The 20,234-nt window shown below is 35.9% G+C and overlaps 3 protein-coding genes across 5 annotated transcripts in view; all 3 read left to right on the plus strand.

The window, feature by feature from the left end:
• The first annotated feature begins 269 nt into the window (after window positions 1-269).
• Window positions 270-1,425, plus strand: LOC116429028 (dynein light chain Tctex-type 5). The gene is made up of 3 exons (XM_031981394.2): window positions 270-510; window positions 727-920; window positions 1,038-1,425. The coding sequence occupies exons 1-3, from the start codon at window positions 460-462 to the stop codon at window positions 1,201-1,203; spliced, it is 411 nt and encodes a 136-aa protein (XP_031837254.1). The 5' UTR covers window positions 270-459; the 3' UTR covers window positions 1,204-1,425.
• Window positions 1,426-2,105: 680 nt separating this feature from the next.
• LOC116429027 (uncharacterized) lies at window positions 2,106-15,358 on the plus strand. The gene is made up of 18 exons (XM_076373905.1): window positions 2,106-2,270; window positions 2,850-3,077; window positions 3,158-3,292; window positions 3,428-3,621; window positions 3,720-3,842; window positions 3,920-4,067; window positions 4,141-4,351; window positions 4,554-4,763; window positions 4,840-4,987; window positions 9,622-9,739; window positions 10,319-10,501; window positions 10,591-10,722; window positions 11,744-11,937; window positions 12,401-12,511; window positions 12,629-12,773; window positions 13,234-13,444; window positions 13,563-13,772; window positions 14,520-15,358. Exons 2-18 carry the CDS (start codon window positions 2,897-2,899, stop codon window positions 14,755-14,757), a joined length of 2,892 nt encoding a protein of 963 aa, XP_076230020.1. The 5' UTR covers window positions 2,106-2,270; window positions 2,850-2,896; the 3' UTR covers window positions 14,758-15,358.
• A 4,318-nt stretch (window positions 15,359-19,676) lies between these two features.
• Window positions 19,677-20,234, plus strand: part of LOC116429004 (transmembrane protein 114) — a 49,411-nt gene continuing 48,853 nt past the window's right edge. The window contains exon 1 of one of the 3 annotated variants that reach the window (XM_031981337.2): window positions 19,677-19,826. The gene's annotated coding sequence lies outside the window, so the exon portion shown is untranslated. Of the gene's footprint in view, window positions 19,827-19,862; window positions 20,194-20,234 lie in introns of those variants that run through there. The other 2 variants (XM_031981338.2, XM_076373595.1) reach the window with 2 other exon arrangements.

Below are 20,234 nucleotides of genomic sequence, written 5' to 3' on the forward strand. Positions count from 1 at the left end.
AAATCGATACAATTTGAAATCTTTGCGCCTACGTATTAATAAACCCAAACAATGTAAATAATATATTTAAAAAACTGAATAAAAATATAGAAATTTATTTGAAATTATTAATAAAAATTTATCACATCAACTCTGTATGAATAATATTGTAGTAATATAAGATGAAAAAGTAAAGAAACTTCCGTTTTTAATTTTTTAACATTAGATATAAATATTTACTTGAGAAAATATTTATATTGATTATATTTTATTCTACAATTATTGATCAATCAATTCTGTTTATTTCGGTTACCCAAGTAACATGACATTGTGAAGTAGTATTATGCATGTATGTACACAATGCAAGTATAATTGACACAGGTGTAACAGTATTTAATTATTGAGTTTACAGTTAATCGGTGTTTGATATATTCATTAACATTTGGAATTTTCTACTTTTTATTAATTAATCGATACATTATGCCTTTACACTCAGACGTGAATGATAAAATTCAGGACAATGAAAGGGAGGTAAGAAGTATAATTTATTTGTTTTTACCTATAGAAATGTCTTCTATAAATAAATTATTATAATTAATGATTACACGATGGGAAAATTTCATAAATATTAGTGTTATTGGTTTTTACAATTTTCATAATATTAACGAACGAGAAAAATTATTAAAAAATTAGAAGAATTAACATCCGTTTTGTCAAATTCAATACCAATTAACTAATTTTTTCTAGGCAGTAAAGTACCTCAACACGTACCGTTTAGAAGCTCACAATCCTTTTAAAATTGATCCAGTGGATAGAATTGTAGAGACAACAATGATTAATAAACTCGAAGATATCTCGTATGATGCAACAACTTGCCCTCAAGTTTGTAAATCAGTGGCTGCTGATATTAAAGAAAAAATAAGGAAATTAAACTTTGACAGGTATTTAATATAAAAGACTATGTTATATTACTTATTTTATTATATTAAACTGTTTGCTACGAAATGCTGTTCCAAATTAATTATTATATTCATTAAAATTTCTGTGCTTCGTTTTAGATATAAAATTGTAGTTAATGTGACTATTATAGAAAAGACAGGACAATCCATCCAAAGTTCAGTGGGATTTCTCTGGGATTCCGAGAAAGACAATTATTCTACATTTTCCTACGAAGCTCGAACATTTCACGCTTACTGTTGTGTATTCGGTATTTATTACGAATAAATTTGTCAGATATTGTTATTTCAATTCTTCGTTTAATTTCTGTTTTTCTGTAATGTTATAATTGTGATTTTATGTTCATAAATCACAATAATTTTGTAGTTCATCAGTGAATAAGTATACATGCTATATTTGTTAATAAAAAAGGTGTTACCTACGTAGAATATACATGGTAACAATCAACAGGTGTGCGTGTGCTATTATTTAAATCATGTATACCCACCGTCTCCAGTGATTTGCATTAAAGAAATTATTACCTCATCTCTGCCTATTGATATGATAATTTTTTTAGTAGATCCTACGTCTGGTTACTTACTTATTCTGATATCTATACAATCCCAATTGTGTAATCGATGGTCTCAGCGCTTGGATTAATCGGTACACCTTAAAAATAACTTCTTAAAAGAAAATACATTTGTTACTGAACCTTCAGAAGTTGACAGAGTAATATTTTAAAAAATAATTCATTCCTAAATTATTTATTACTTCATCTTGAAAATATATATATTTTTATCGCATTTTATAATAAGTTTAATACATTCTTTAACAAATATTAAACGCAACAAATTATTATTAATCGCAATAATACTGAATAATATAAATGAGTAACATTACAAAGTTACTTGTTCGCAATTATCATTCAGATAACACAAATTTACTTTACTTTATAATACAGTTAAAATTTAAGTTTTCCGTACACATTAAGATTTTTAATAAAAAACATAAGAAAAACATTTAATGTTTAAGACTATGCGTGTTTAATACTTAATTCTGTGCTTCAACACTTGTTCCAGTTATTAGAAGAATAAAGTAAATAGATAGGCAGTTCAGACACGTGAAATAATATTCTTTGTACGAACAGTTAGAAGTTCTAATGTACATTCGAAAATTTTTTATCTGTGCCCAACAACCATTAACGCCTCCGGCGCCCTGTGACGTGTTTCGAAGTCATGAGGTGGTTACTATAAAAGAGGTAAACCGTTCGGTTTTTAACATCTTTATCTGTAAATCGCACGGGACAGTAGGTGGATAGGCAATCAGTTCTTGATCAGTCGTCTCGGCAGTCACACGTGAGTATCGAGTCCTCATAATATAATCTGTTATATGTGTTCCCTGTATAATACAGTTACACAAAGATTTTATAAGCTGCTTTGTAAATTATAGTGAACATATTCGTAATGTTTCTATGTTTATGTTCCAACACAGTAATTTTTATAGTATCTCATAGAAAGGAAATAATCTAGAAATATTGTCTTAAAATAATGTACCCACATAGTACATAACTATAACGTTTGTTACTAAATAAAATGGTGATCGCGACATTTTGAAACATAAGTAAGATGATATCGAAATTGCAAATATCAGAAATTTATGAAGGCCATGTGTATTGTATGTTTTCATCGTACAATGTTAGAAACGTTAAAAGTTTTCACCATTTAGAAAATAATTTATGCACTCATCTGCATAATGCAATATGTCAAAATTGTAATTTGTCATTAGCTTCACGGAAGTCTACTAAAATAAATATAGACTACAACGATGCGTTGTACGTGGCTTGTTTTTTTATACCGTATTGTATTTTGTAATTTAACAAGAAGTTTAAGAGGTTACAAAGATTGACTATCTTTCCGTTTTATTTTTAATTATAGGCTGGGGAGATATTTTCAAGTAGGAGATCATTTTTAATATTGACAAAATGTTTGATATAAGAATCTTCACAGTACTGATTGCATTCGTATCGCTGGAGAATCAATTTGTTTTAAGCGATGTTGATGCCGATTATTGCTATTCTGTTGATAAACATCCGTATTTGTACGATGGTACCAAAACGCCTTATTACTTTACGCACGGTACAATAAAGAACTCCACTGTATCAAGTAAGAATGAACAATCTATAATTAAAGACAGCCAAATTCGTAGCAGATTTTACAATGTTTTGTTACAAATTTCGTTTTAGACTGCGAACCAGTGCAAATTTGGATGTTAATAAGACACGGAACGCGTTACTCAGGAAAATCGGAAATAAAAAAAATGAAGAAAATATTGCCAGACCTTCAACATAATATCATAGAAAATCATGAAAAGCACGGAAGTAAGTAACGCCGAGGAAACATTAAACATATTCAACGGCTTGTTATGTCACTCGAGATTGGAATTGTAAAACGGATTATTTTTTATTAGTTCTCAGTATTCCTGGCTCGTATTTTATCCTTGCGCCTGTTTGCAGGAGGCAGTTTATGCAAAACTGATGTCGAGAATTTAAAAGCTTGGCAGATCGATCCAAATCTTCATAAAGAAACAGCGAAGTATTTGACAAAGCAAGGCGAGGAGGATTTAAAATCACTCGCTGCTCGATTTAAAATTTATTTCCCTCAGCTTTTGCAATCTCAGTCGGACCCTATACCAGAAAACAAGTACAAGGTATCTAAGCATTTTAATTCTTATATTTTAGCATTGATATGTTTGAAACCATTCTTTCAAGGACAGTTATCTAAATTCCAACAATCATTCTTACACAGTTCAGATCGACAGATATTCAGCGAACTATAGCTAGCATGGACTTCTTCATTAACGGCCTTTTCGGCGATGTATTTTTCAATAATACCGAAATTGTACCAACAGAAAAAGATACTTTGTTAAAGGTACGAGTGAAACAAATGGAACATGCGTAGCGTAGCTTTTGATCTTGTTTACCTAAACAAGTTTGCTTTCTTTATAGATTTATAAAATTTGTAAGCCTTGGATAGAAGTAGACAAAGATCCATCATCCAATGCTGAAGTTAACGCCTTCTTGAGTGGACCGGAGGTTAAACAAGTAGTTCATAAAGTTAGCGAACGACTTGGTTTCCAAAATGATCTTCCTTTCGGTACGTTTCCTGGCGAAAGAAGTCATTACTTTTATATCAGACAAGATGGTCGATCTCAATTAATCGTTTTTAGAGTCTGTTCTGTCCATGTACACTGCGTGCGTATTTGAAAGGGCATGGTTCGTGGACAAACTATCTCCTTGGTGTGCCGCTTTCACAGAGGATTCATTAAAAGTCTTTGAGTACGAAGAAGATCTTCATTATTACTATCACGCCAGCTACGGGCAACCTATGAGCGCCAAGATCGGATGCAGACCTTTGCAAGACATGTTCCAACATTTCTCGTAAGTTTCATAATTAAAATTGCATTTGCAGTATTTTGGAGAAACACGATCTACTTTTTCTCTATTGTTACTATATTATAATGTTGATACTATATTGATACTATATTATAACATTGATACTATATCATAACATTGTTATTACATTGATGTTATATTATAATATTCTCTATTTCTTCTACTACTTGTTTCTTTACAATTTCAGAAAAATAGAGCAAGGAGATGCAAAAGACGAGCCGCAAGGCATCTTTTATTTCACTCATAGCACAATGTTACAATTATTGTTATCGTCGATGGGAGTTGCGAAAGACTCTACGCCTTTGAAAGCTTCGAACTTCGCAACTATGGGAGACAGAAAATGGCGTACTTCCCACCTCGCCCCATTCGCAGCGAACATTGCAGCTATTTTCTACAAGTACGCGTACTCTGATATATAATTTCTTAATCCAATCGATTTATTCAGTTTTATTCCAACGAATTATTCTTCTCAGATGCGACTCCACGTACAAAGTTAAATTTTACTTAAACGAAAAACCTTTGGATATGGAAGGCTGCAACATGGGCGTCTGCGATTGGGATTACTTAAAGCAGAAACTGAAAACTCCTGGATTCGATTGCAACATAGATTTTTGTCAGATCTGAATTGCTGAATGGTGATTCGTAAGTTCTCTGATTGTTCTTCTTCTCTCCGCTTTCAATGTTAAACAAATTCAACAAATAAAGTCTACGCAGAAAGGAAGAATAGATGGTAAAATTATTTCACCCACAGCGTTAATTTTCATGGTCGAATCAATCACGTTCACTGAAAAGTTCCCGAAAGTAAATTACATAAATACTTCTAATGAGGTAACAATAAAAACGGCCGCGTTAAGGTGATTACCGAGCATATCAAGTGTGCTTTTGTAAGCGATTGTGTCAAAGAAATTACAGTGTCATAAAATGTCTGATTCATGTGTGCACATGTTTGAAGGCAACGATGCTCGACGACCTTATATTACTCTCACATAAGCTGGCGTGATAAACGATGATCTTTATACGTTCTAACATATTACCATTTAACGGTATCACGTGAGATCAATGTAACAGTTCGCATGTAAATATTATCCCGTATTTCTAATTTATCACTATTGCCATTACTGTCGACTCGATAATTCAATTAGATCAAACAAAAGTTCATTTTAATGATAATTTGTCTTTATTATACACATGAACATTGATATTGAAAGGGAAAAATAAGATAAATTATTAAAAACCTTATTGTGTAATTGCTCTTAAATCGTATTACAACATTTTGATACTAAAATATTCATAGCAATATTAATTATTGATCGTTGATAGTAGGAATTTTCTTTTTTATTCTGATTTAGAAAATGTTTTTTAATGTTTAATTTCTTAATAGATAGAGCATTAACTGGTAAAGTAAATAATATATTGTAGTAGGTTTGTCAATTGTGGGGACATTATAGTTTTAACAGAACACCAATTGTATAGAATGTTCAGGTGCGGCGCAACGAAGCTTGACGACCTTATGTCAGTGCCACCTGAACTTCCGTGACGAATGGTCATTATTATCAGAGATGTATACTCTTTAACATTGTAGTAGATAATAATGCAACACTGTTAATAATTTTTCGCAGCTTTCTGTACAATATTTTCTATTATTTTAGCTGGTTATATATTTTTATTAATTAAATAACATTTACTGAAATATTCTACATCTCATAATAGTTGAAAGCTATTATTGAAAGCGTTAGAAGCCGTGGAAGAATTCCATAACACGAGCAATATAGCGATTCCCTTGCTATAGAGGAAGCATGATAGCAATTGCTTACGTCATAGAACAAAAATCGCAGTGACGAGTTACTGGACTTAACGGAACATTACACCACTTTCTTAAATAATTGACTGATCAACACGAAAACCAGTCGTCACACAAATATCATTATTTTTTACAAAAATAATCAGCAACTAGAAACAACATTAAAACAGGAACCATAACAAAACGAATAACTGCAATTAATTCATACTATTTCAATTCGTTCGTAATTCTTGTAGCATTCATTTCCTAATGTCAGAAAACCATCATTGAATCTAAACAAAACGTGACAACAAAGGGGGAAAATATTCCATCGACAGCTGCACCGAGTCAATGAATTATGGATCACAGTAACTACATTTCTTCCTGAAGCTATCCCATGCATTTTGAAATCTAAACCTGTCGATCCCCGCGAACATCATTTGGCAGATTTCGGATCGACGATTTCGAGCGGCGGCACAGCGAGAAATTCTCTTTACCCGCGCCTATTATTTTTTTCGTTCGCGCCGGGCGTAAGAAGAGGTATTTCAACGGCCGATTTTAACGCAACGTCCAAGGGGTTCCCACCTACCCCTTTATCGATCGTGCGTGCTCGAAGTAACGAACCTTCGCGATTTTATGGTAACTCACGAAATACTATGCCGTACCAGGAAAGGATCAGAGGCCACAATCCGTAATGTACTATTCAAGGGGGACTATATTGTCGGGACTATACGACTTTTACACACAGTATACGCTGGAAGCAACGAAGCTCGTCGACCTTACGGCAGTGCCACACAAGCTGCCGCCTCGAAAGGTGGTTCGCGATCGGCATATAGACGAGAGTCGCCCGTCCTTCGCGTTATTTTCACGGTTCACTTCTATTTTGACGCACGGTTGCGACGTGTTAACAACGGAATTTCGGGATCGTTCGAATCGCAGCCGAACCCTCTGGGATCCAGTCGTCCGCTAACGAACCGCAGTGAACTTTTGAAAATCCGTGACGCGCCATTCGGATGTTCGCCGCGGATACGCAAAGTTGATACCGGTTCTCCGGTAAGGATTACAGAGAGGATCCTCTTCCCTTTCGTTGTATTCCCTTGATAATGTAATTTGAGAAGGACCGTCGGTACACGTTGAGGAATCGACTGTGCTCCGTGTGCTCGTGAAACGTATTTTTGAGATTATTCTAGCTGGAGAAGGAAGCCGCGTCTGTCGGACGAGGAAAAGTGAAAAGCTAGCGCTGCCTGGGAACCGCACTACTCTCTCTGTCCAGCTCCTTTCCGTGTGCTCGATACAGCGCGCCGAAACAGGGCGTGAAGATAAATACCGGTCTCCGTAATTGCGGGTAATTTCGCGATGAAAACAAATTTTTCATCGTGGCTACACTGTGCGTAGAATCTGGTGAACTTGTCGACGGGTCTTTCAATCGAACCGCTGTCGAGGAATGCGGCTCCTTCGAATATCGATTATTTAGCATTCAAGAAATTTTATATATTTCTATTTTAGATACTATTATCGTGTTTTGGATAATTTAAGAAATTGACAAGTTCACTATTTGAAATGCTTGAATTTACGGGAAAATAATTTTTATATATTGTCGTTACACGGTTTCAAAATGGCCTCCCATTTAATCTAGCGATACCGTTTCCAACTAAACGCTTGACAAAATGTTTAATTGAAATCAGTGTGGTCTATATACGGGTCATTGCACCACGAACGTGAGAAGAATTCCCATTCAATAAATGACCAGAACATAATTGCCGCGTAATGGAGGCGAGCGGTATTTATTAATATTAATCTCGATCCGAGTAACTTGCGCGCACCGTTGGGTCGTAATGAAGGAAAAATGTTAACGAACGTTCAGTAACGGGAGAAAGCTATTTGAGGCAGGTCGGGAAGAATTGGCCAGCCTGGGTGAAAGGGGAGCATTGTTGTAATAAAGTCCATTTCATTCAGCTTTTGATTAAATTCCGATTACACTCATCCGCGAGGAATTTCATTTGAATAAATAAACTCGCCCGTGAATAATTAAACCGTTGAATGCCGCTGGCAAGGATCGCCGAGCGTAACGTCGACGTCCTACTTGCGTTCTCAATTATCAAGTACAGGTTACTGTCCACCGTTCTTTATTGCATGATACCAAATTGTTCTGGTCTTCTTCGCGGTTGAACATGATTCATTAGAGCAGTTCGACAAACAACAATCGTGTTGTGTCAGCGGCGTAGATAAAAAACTGCGCCTCCGTTGGAACTTAAACGCTTCGAATCTTCGAAACGTGTCTCTTTAAATTCAATATTTACGAAAAGAGATTAAAAGTAATAGTTTTAAACATATTCGAAAGGAATCGCAGAGCGTAGAATCATTGGAGCTCCACGATAAAATCAGATCAGTACTAAGTTTACACAGCGGTCGTCACTTGCGGACACGAGACATTAACAATAAGTAGGCCAAGTAGACTTATTAGACTCGAAGAAGGTTTTGCTAATCGAGCCACTACCCATTACGTTATCCTCAGCGATACTTACTCACGGATTGTTCGTTCAACCGCATTCCGCCTTCGTAGATTCCGAGCGACTACCCGCGAATTCGATTGAGGAGCACGTAATCAATTTTCTTATCTGCGTATCGTAGGTAGCTAAATGGTATCTGATTTCTCGGAGTGAACGCACTTATTAGATATTAGGACTTATTACTGTAAGAACGAAATGAAAATACTCTATGAATCGCAGCTAGTGTTTAAGTTTGAAATGTTACAACTCGCAATTAGCAGAGTTCGAATGCATAGGTTCAAACTGATACTTTCTTTTGAACGAACTCCTCTAACGTTTAGCGTATCGAGATGCTTTCCTTATTTGCGTATCGAAGCTAACTTTCTCGAAGTGAACAGACTTATTAGCAAGAATAAAATGAAAATACTTTTATAGATCTATGTATACCCAGTTTTTCAGTTCGAAATGTTTGAACTCGCACTTGGCACAGACTGGGCGCATAAGTTCGAATAGCTATTGTCCTTTGATAAGACACCTGGGATAACGTTTAGAGGATCGAGACGCTTTTATTTACATATCGAAGCTAACTATCTTTCTCGAAATGAACAAACGAAATTAAAATACTTTTATGGTTCTACGTATACCCAGTTTTTCAGTCGAAAAGGTTTCTCGCAGCTAGCGAAGTTTGGACGTTTAAGTTCGAATTGCCGCTTTCCTTCGAACGAAGTCCTGGACTAACGTTTAGCGGATCCAGATGCAAATCCGCCAGGTTCGAGAGCCGATAAATGGAATGCAAATGTTAAACATTCGGATCGACTGCAAACTTAATAATCACATCTTAAGGTCTAGCCTCTTCAGCGGAACCTGTTTATTCTTGCCCGGGAATTATGCAAGATGCACGGCTGTGTGCGTAATCCGTGCGCACATCTTAACTTTCACATTCACTTGCATATTCCGCATCTATCCTTAACCTTGGTGCACCATAAACTGTAGCATGCAGCTCTCGGGGACCGGCTTCTCGGCAAACACCGCGCCGTACCGCGCGACGTGCCGATTCATACACAACGCTCGCGTTTCAGGCTGCGCCTTTCGCATCTTGCGACGGTATTATTATTAATAATTTGATTGGTAAATTGCTACTCGGATGTGCATCGGGAGAGATGTTGTCTGGAGGACGTGACGTCACTCATGTGTGTATGTGCGTGTGCGTGTGTTTGTGTGTGTTGATTTATTGATTATATAAGTCTGAAGGACGCAAGGATAATTTGATCTTCGTTCTCCTTCCTTTTTTTTCCATCTAAATGGATGAATATTCTTTCGGTTATATAAGAACAACTTTACGTTCGGCCGGTTGCAATTTACAACGCGCCGGTGGTAAAGGAACATGTGACATCAGCGCAGGAAAATGTAGGTTTACTCGGCTAGTCGCGTTCCGGTGAAACGTGGCGGTAATGTGCTTTTACGCGATCGTAAAGCCGCGTGTAGAAATCGTACGGTAGCAACCAGTAGAATCGGATCGTCTTTTTCAGAGAAGGGTCGACGTTCAACCGTGAAACGTTCGGTTTCGATTTTGATGAATTCTTCTCTCGGCGTGTCGCGTTTCGGAGAAGTGCTCGGTCGATGTTGAAATGTAAAACGTTTAATTTCGAGTTCAACGAATCCTTTCGATGTGTTGGCTTCCAGATACAACGATGAAGCTGAAAATGCACGCGTCCGTGTTGCTTCTGGTTGTATTGATAAATCTCGCGTACACGCGAGATTTCGATTACTGTTTCGCGGACGAGAATGACCCGTACCTGTACATGGCTACTAAAACCGCCTATCATTTCGTTCATGCCGGCAAAACACGCTTCCAAGACGTACCCAGTAAGTGTACTATAGAGAAGTGTTTTCCTTTTTTCTTTCTTGTCTTTAACTGGTGGCAGCTTTAACGTTGTTCTCCAATTACACCGTAGACTGCGAGGCCAAACAAGTTTGGATGCTAGCCACCCATGGCACACGCTGCGCGACGAAAATGGAGATCAGCGAGATGCTTTCATTGACGGAAATTCAGAATCAGATAATCAACAATCATGACACACGAGGCAGTAAGTAGATTCTCTCATTTGAATTTCCATTGTCTTAGGGATGAACGAACTGTGCGCATACTGACTGCTAAGTAAGATTGTAGCTGAAATGTAAGAAGGCAATAGTCAATTTGAGAGTACGCTATCTTGGGTATCTGCGTTTTGTAATTTTGGGTAACAAGAAATATGAATATGTGGTATAAACATTGTGTAATATTCATAAGAATTTGTGCTGATTATTAATTTAACATGGTTGAAAAAGAATGTTAATCTTTTTTTACTTTTTACTGCGTACTCTTTTAAATTGTAATTTATCAGCTTCCGCGTTGAAATTTCGAAGTGTCGTGGAAACTACCGAAATGATTTTCTTCGCGTAATAGTCCAAGAAACAAAGGAGAATTTGCTCCCTTCAATGGCGAAGCAAGTAAACCAGACCGCAGCTAATTCAGGTCATTGACACTTTTTCGTATCGATCTTCGCTACGCGTCGTTTTACGTGTTGATCAATATACTTGCATTCACGGCAGTGTACCTTAGATTTATTGATTCCACGGACCTGTCTTTTCAAATTAGAGCAACTGCTCTACTGTAACACATTCCTCGTTAATAAACCATTCTTGTCGAGTGTATCGTTTATCATGTATAAAAAGGCAGTAGTCCTACATGGAATAAGTAAAAAGTCTAGAATAAAATGTTTCTCTTCGAAACGAATTAATTTTCAACGAAAACAAATTTCAAGAAAATTTAACTTTTTCTGAACACATGGTCTCAACAAAATGTTACTGTACATTTTTTACATGTATCTACGTGTAAAGTATCATTAATTGAATTTACGGTTCCAGTACTCAGTAAAGTGCACGCGTCACAAGTAATCGCTCTTGGTTCTCTTGAAAATGAAGTATCAAATGGCAAAATGTTGTTCTACGTTTGTTACTCATTCTTTCGTGTAACATCATATTCTTCCCGTTCGAACCGCCAATTACAGAACACTCTGTAGACGTTTCGCAATTAACGGCGCGGCCTTCTCAAAATTTTCTTCGCAGACGGTCGCATGTGCGATAGAGACTTAGAAAACTTGAAGAGATGGAAGCCGGATGATTATCTTGTACCAGCTAGGGCGGAAGTTTTGACACCGCAGGGTGTGGAAGATATGAGATTGCTCGCGAGACGGTTGCAAAGCAACTTCCCTCACCTTTTGCAATCGACTCCGGAAAACGTAACGCCAGAGAACTTTATGGTATTTATCGTTTCTGTTAACCAACGGATAAGTAACTATCGGTTAAAAGTTTGGGATCGTCGGTTAAGAGAAACACCTCCATTTTTGAAAAACAATTTTTACTCAAGGATTTCTGCATATAAAAGCGAAACATAGACATGTCTATATATATTAGTCAAATATAAAAATAAAAAGCTGAAAACGCAATATATGATATTTATACAATAATATTGAATAATAATAATAACAATAACAATTATAATAATATTATAATATAACTAATAATAATAATTATGCAGTAATTTATATATATAATGTTATGCAATTAATATTAATATTCGACAATATTAATATTAACTGACAATATAAAGATTACTAAACAAATTTATATAATTTCTAACGTGTGCCATCAAATATACGAGTGGTCCCAAACTTTTGTCTAGCAACGTACATTTCTTTTCTGACAAATAAAATTCTGTTAAAGTTCAAAACCGCCGGTGGTCGTGACAGCATGGAGCAGTTCGTAAAGGGTATCTTCGGAGATACGGACGCAGTGTTCATGGAAGAAGTTTCTATGAACGACACTTTACTCTCCGTAAGTAATTGAGATCGTTGGAACGATAAATACATCTGTTAATTCGCGTTGAAGTGCCTTATGGTTCATCGTCGCGGACTTTACGGAAGAAAAGTGGTCTCCAACTTCATTTTTCAGGCTTATAAAACCTGTAACATATGGGACAGCGACTACAACAATGTTTCTACGGAGGCGGTGAGCAAATTTGAGGAAGAACCGGAGTTCCAGACGCTTATACAGAATATCAGCCGACGTTTGGGATTTTTGTACCATATTTCTAAACGTGAGTCCTACAATTATAATACTGATCGTTACATTAATATTAAAATATTTCTCTTTCGTGTCGTTGTATTGTTTTAAAATTGATACGAAAGAGACAGTTATTGTAAACGTCAATAGCTGTAGCTAATTTATTTTTTAAATAAATATAAATATCTTCTTTTATCGCTAAGTCAAATGATGTTTTATTAAAACATTTAACATTTCGTTTATATTGAGTAACTGTTGCTTATACCTTAAATTTCAATCATCGCTTCTTATAATAATGTAAAAATTAAATTTTTCACAAAAACGGAATAAAAGTTAATTCCAAGAAAATATGAAATCATATTGATAAGTAGCATTCAAAGTTGTTCCATTAATTATGAATCATATCTAATAAATATTCCAGCACAGTGCCACGCGTGTTCCATTTTTTGCACATATAACCGTCGCCGGTTTTCTAATATTGTCCGAGTTTCCAGGTTCGATCCTAACGATGTACGACATGTGCCGTTACGAAAAGTCTTGGACAGTGACGAAACTTTCTCCGTGGTGTGCTGTTTTCAACAAAGAAGAGCTCAGCGTGTTGGAATATCGCGAGGATCTCTACTATTATTACAAAGCCGGATATGGACGTGAAATCAATGCACAGCTAGGATGTACGCTTTTGCAAGACATGATGAATCACTTTTGGTAATTTCGTTAGCTCTTTTCATTGTTCGATCGAACTGTTTTTATCACAATTATCACTAATCCGTTGCTTTATCCAGTCTTTTCTTCGTCAATAACATTTCTCCGAATCTTCTTTCAGGAAAGTGGAGAAGGATCAAGAAATGACCGAGCCTAAGGGCGTGTTTTACTTCACCGACATCATAAGCCTTCAAAATCTGCTGACCACGCTGAATATAAATAAAGATCAGACGCACCTGACGGCTTACAATTACAAGGATATGACGAAACGGCAATGGCGGACGTCGTTTATATCGCCTTTCGCCGCGAACCTCATCGCGGTGCTTTATAAGTAAGAGATTCTTCTAAAATAATTCAAAAAGTCTGTTGATAATTAACACGTTGATTAGCGCGAGTATTTCGAGAGTTTCGTGTAGTAATACTTAATACTAATTCCTTCGTAAGAAAGGCAAATGGCATTAGAAATAATTATTGACCATTTGGTATCATAGTACTTACACTATTATCTACCTATTTAATTTACTAAATACTTTCATTTGAAATCGATTCTCTTGCTTTAATTATTCTCAAGCAATCTGAAGCTCCGGTGACTACCGCGCCAGTCAACGTGTCAATCAAAATGAAAGAAAGATCAAAAGACATCAACTTTCATTCCACTTTATTAGATCTATCTTGTACACATTGTTTGCAGTTGTTAAAACGCATGGTAGATCGGGGCGAACCGAATCATGTTTCATACTAAAAACATAAAACTGCCTTAATACTAATAACAAATTGATAAAAAATTCTCTTTCTTTCGGAAATGAAGGAAAAAAAGATCATTCGATAAGTGAGAAATATAATTTGCAATGTAAATGTAAACCAGATTCTTATTTCGATTCGATTCGCGTCGGTCTATCTCAGATTTTGTTTAAATTTCTATCGCGTATATAGATCTATTCCAGTCTCCTATCCAATTGAATGTTGCCGATGACTCAGTGTCTCGAAATGGACCGAGCAAATTGTTTAAAAGTCGCGATACAGCCGGTGGAAATGGACAACGGCCAGTCAGAAAAAAGTCGTCTATTTCTGTTCGCAGATGCGACGGCGATAGTCAGCCAAACAAGGTTATGTTTTACTTGGCGGAGAAGCTAGTCAGGCTCGACGGATGTAACGTGGGGCTGTGCAACTGGGAGCATTTCAAACAGAAATTCAACCCGATTATCAATCAGTGCAATTTAAACGCCTGCTGGAATGAAAACGGCGTGGCCACCTACGTCCCGAACATCATTCTCATCCTGTTTTCGTGCTTGTCTCTAGTCCTCGTCAGAAAATAGATAAAATATTAAAAAACAAAAAAAAAAGAAATAACGATACATCGTGCGTTCGATCATGAACAGCTCGCTTCATCACGAACGACAGCGTAATCAATTTAAACATCATCGAACGAATTACTTTTTCTTGACGATTAAAATGACGCCTCGCGATTGTTCCGCTGTGCTTTCGATACGCCAAAAATGTATATTTAATATTATTATTTTCCTATTCCCCTCTCTCAGACTACTCTGTGCGTAATTTATACACATTTTATCGTTGTCTATCGTCATTCCCATTTGTTTATACCTCACGAATGTAACGTACTCGAGTAAGTTGTATAGTATTTAATGCCATTCATCTTTTTCGAGAATGTCCGTCCGAGTCATAGTGATCGCACGAATAATAGACAGTGCACCGTTGCTAACGCACCGTCGCTTTGTTTTCCTCCGGAGCTAATACTACCACTTTACAACTTGCGGGAAACGTGTTTCTCTACGCTTAATAAATGTGAAGTCCTTAAATAATCGAGGTCATTCTCTTCCTAATGTCATATGTTCTTCTGTTCATGTATGTATGTATAACGTGACATTTTATTCTCAAATAAAGTACTGCGAAATATAATTGACAGACTGTTTTATTCTGTGTTCATCCCCAAAGTTACATTACGTGTATTTTACACGTTCGAGGAACAGTGATATATTTAAATGACTTGCAATAAATTATATCGTGCGATGGAAATTTTGTATTATGAGTTGTAAATGAATTTTGAAATTGTATGTATGTTTACGATACACGTCCTTGGCCTCTTTTTACGTAATTAAAAGATGAGGGTCTCCGGATTTAAGGGTGTTAATGAGCGTAATTGTATGTCGTGTAGCGGCGTGTCGATATGGAATCATTGCACTCAATGAAATTATCATGATTGTAGGAATAATGCGTCGTCAAGGATAATCAGCAAGATTGTAGGCTACGGTCAATGAAATTTGCATTAAATGTGCAAATTACAGATAAATTGAAGACATTGCCAATTAGAATCAATTGGATGCTCCGCCTGCATGCTGTTTGCAGGTGAAAACCTTTAACAAAAGAATCCTTCGCCGCTATTTAAACTAATTCTGGTTCACCGCGTGTGAGTAATGTTTCTTAATTACTTGTGTTCCGTCATTTGTTTTCAGCCCGAGGAACATGCCAAATGGGAGAAGGAATTTAACCGTAATATTCGAAATAGTTGAAGGAATAAAATATAATTAAAATTCAACATAAAAAGATATAAAACGTAGTTTTCTAAATTAAATTCTGTAACGATGCATACCGCCATTTTGTAATTACTATAGGTAGCGCGATTAGTAGCGTCACTGGAGTATGAATAATTATATTGAACTCTGTTATACGTCAGTTGATGTTCTATATTGTCTAATGCTAAATTTGTAATGAATCAATCAATTAAACAACATTACTTGTTAATTTATGTTACAGAAATTGTACATACTTTGTTACATGCTTTACTAATATAAAACAATTAATAAAGTTCTCATTACAACTGTTAAATAAGTAACGAATTTTTTAATGCACATCAGGAAAAATAGTTTGTTGTATTTTTATTGCTGCACTTTATGTAAATTATGTTCATACAAACAACAAATTTCTATTGGCATTTAAAACTCTGAATTTTGTGATAGTTATTCGTGAATTATAAAGAATTTTATAAAGCTTTTTCAATCATTAAAATAAATATTTGAATATTTTTGCAACTATCAAATTTCTATTGGTATTTGAAATTTTGAACTTTATGACAGCTATTCGTGAATTATAAAGGATTATGTAATCTTTTTCAATCATTAAAATAAATATTTGAATATTGTATTTGTAAAGTGAATGTATTATATTTAAATGACAATGCAAATGTACGTAAATATGTACATATTCTGTAGTACATAACGTTTCAGATTTTTCATATCATCCTCGGTTGAATGAAGGAATTATCTCATGAAGACTAGTTTGGTAGTATCAGCGTTATTTCTGGCAATGCAGGAAATGAGTCATTCAAAATACTTAACACTCACAAATCTATTACTTTAAGTTCTTCGCCCGGTAGAACCTTTAGACCTACAATTTATTGTTTAAGATTGCTTTCTCTTTAAATAGGAAGTCGTTCATGATACTTATCACATCTACAAATTTATCTGATGAATCTTACTAGAGTGTTACAATTTGTATTCTTTTACGATTTATAAAATATTAATATTGTATACATTTATAATGAACGTATAATATTCTTTACATACTGACAGATGCCACATATTCAGTGATCAGAAGATATTTTACAAAGATTTTATCGACATCTGCATCGAAAGCACGAGATATCATTTTCAACCTCCACAACATCTTTTAAGGAGATGTAGTATGTATTTTAGGTATGTTGATTTGAATCTACGAAATTGTGACAGACGTGCAACTGTGATTTCTGTTCGCCAGTACGTTTACAAATGTCTGCAATAGACAATCGTCTTCTGCAAGTGTGCAGTTGTTAGACGCAGTTGTTACAAATTATAACGAAACCCTGTTTACACGAGCAGGTTCTAGTTCTATTAACATTCACTGCATTTACCTTGAACGAATTTTGAACACTGTGTTACGTACGTAAACTACATGTCTTTTCTGGGACTGATTTTTTTATTCTATGTATAGTGTAGAAAGGTTAACGGTGTAAATGTTGATGACATCAATAATTAGTTGGAGATATATATTTATAGGTAATTTAGGATTCAGAGACATCATTTTATTCTTAATATTTCTTTACAAAGTAATTATTGTATATCTTATTTGAGAAACAAGAAAGCAAAGAATTGTCTTATAGTGTTATAGTAACAGATATTATTTAAAAAATGCACTGCTCGAATATCTTTTATAATGTACAGTGGAATTTAGTTTATGTGCTCAAATGTTTATTTATAACTATTGTAATAAGCTAATATTAGGATCATGGAACTTAATGATCCTGTATTTCAACTGTCTTGAAATGCCAACTTATTCTCAGCATCTTTGACCTCATTACAAAGCAGTAAGAGTTGTCTATGCAAATAAAGTTGCTTAACAAATTCAAAATATTTATAAATATTTTGCTGTATAAAATATGATCTACTATTGAAATGAAGTCCAAATGTCATATACTTTTTTTAAAAATCCTTCTTTCTTGAATAAACGATTAATATTTTTCTAAGAAAAATTGCTTTCTAAGAAAAGAAAGTTTCCATGAGCTATTTCTGTAAAATTAATACTACGCAATAAATAAACTATTTTTTCAATCACAGTTTAGCACAAATAATAAATTCATTCCGATTGAATTCTAATGCTTTTAATGTGTAAATAAATAATACATTTGTTTTATAGAGGAAGCATTGTTTCCGTATAATCCAGTTTTATCGATCCTGTAATCGTCTTGTCATCCCTACCATATCACGACGATAACTGATACAGGGTGGTAGTAACACTGTAAGTGATGATCGAGCGATAGTGAGCTACATGGAAGCTACACGTCAGCCATTGAAACGACCGCAGAATCGTGTTAACTAATCTCTATAATTACCTGCTTAGTCCCCGGCGCTGCTACTACAGCCAGATAAAGGGAAACGTTGGAAGAGTGAACGAACAGAATATCTATGTAGTGCATTCCCCGATCCTAAAGATAACACCTCAGCTATCACTGTCAATTTAATATTCCTTTGAAGTTCAATGTTTACTTCGTCGATCAACCTTGAACCTTTCTAAGTACGTACTTCGATATTTAAACTTTTAAAGACAAATATAAGCATTTTGGAGATATTAAATTTTTATAATCAATATACAAAACTATCAACACATGATTTAATTATTTGAATAACGAAAGATCGAAACATAACTCTCTTTTAGCTTTGTATTTAGGAGTTTAAAGTATAATTAAGCTTTTTCTGCTGAAGGTTTTGAATTCTTTAAAAAATCCTCAAAGGACAATTCTTGTAGATTTTTATGTGTTAAAGAATTACTACACAATTTATATCCGCTTCTAAGAAAATATAGTAGAGACACGAAGTAACTGTCAATGATCCTCAACCAGCTAACGTCAAGCTAACGATCGCCTAGCGATCCCCTCAGTGCAACACACCCAATTTTCATACGTGCAATCACATTAGCTTGCTCGCCTTTCGTATTAACCTCATTAAAATTTACAAGAATCTAAATAAACATAAAACAACGTCGTCAATTACGAACTTCTCAATTCAACCATGAACCAACAAGTCGCCTAGTCTAACATAATTTCAATAATCTTCACCATCATTTAAAATAAACTTATCACCCTCCTCCTAAATACGTTAAAAAATCCGACATCAACAAAGCAATAAAAACACAAACAACCAAGGTACAAGTACAAAGCGAACAAACGTCCACCAACGGAACTGCTAACTAAACGATCCTCCAATTACAACTTCCCCAATTAGCTACCACCCCCCCCCCCCGCATTTACATCGACGACAAATTCCCCAATCAACAAACTCCAACAAATAATCCTATTAAGGGTAAGAATCAACTGGTCGAAAGCGATAAAAAGCTCACAACTTTAATCGACCGCTGATAAATTCCCCTCGGTTGTAGGGGTCCGGGGAAACTTGTACCGAAGTGCACTCCTCGGGGACACCGACGGAAGAGGATGAGGCGCCGGGGGTACCTACGCAGATAGCCGTTGTTTTTGTTCCTCCTATTTGGATTTCCTCGGTCGCGTACTTACTTTTTCCCTCCAGCCCTTCGTTCATCAGTTTTCCCCCGCGTTCCCATTTCCTGCGGCTACCCCCACTGGGAGGTTCTGCTCCCGCTGCGAAGCCACGAAGCAAGTAGTCGGTGGCACGGTTCAGTGTCGGGCCGACCGGCAGCGTGTGTAGGTGGTGAGAGAGAGGACCGGACCGGCGTTTTAACCCTCGCGGTTTATTTCGAACACACGGTTACGCACGGGACGAAACCGGATAACCTGGGGGGGCCGGCGGCGGGCCGCATCGAACGTAATTCCGGCTGTTCCCGGGCCGGTGAACCGATACCGCGGGACAAAGTGCACCCGGAGGTGAGTGAACGAAACGCAAGATCCGCGAAGCACGTGCTCCTTCGGACGAGGACTGCCGTGGCGCTGTTCACGAGACGAGCCCCGAGACACGGACGAGAGGCATCTTTCGATACGCGTTCCGTTTATCGCTAGGTTCATGGAACGCCTCGTTTTCACGCATCAATTTCATAAGCATTACCTGGTCAACGTCGGTTTCGATTGATGTACTTGGATGAATGTGTTCCGATGGTCTATTTTTAAATCTCTGAGTTCTGGGATCTAAATGAATATCAGTTTTTCTAGGAACAATAGGCGCAGTAAATATCTTATTTGAAAAATGAGGACAAAATATTGTCTTATAGTTGATTTATTTGGTTAAAGTATTTAGGTGCGTATGATTTATAGGTATATTGTGATAAGAATTTCTTT

This window comes from Nomia melanderi, chromosome 14 (assembly GCF_051020985.1).
Source record: "Nomia melanderi isolate GNS246 chromosome 14, iyNomMela1, whole genome shotgun sequence".
NCBI lineage: Eukaryota > Metazoa > Arthropoda > Insecta > Hymenoptera > Halictidae > Nomia > Nomia melanderi.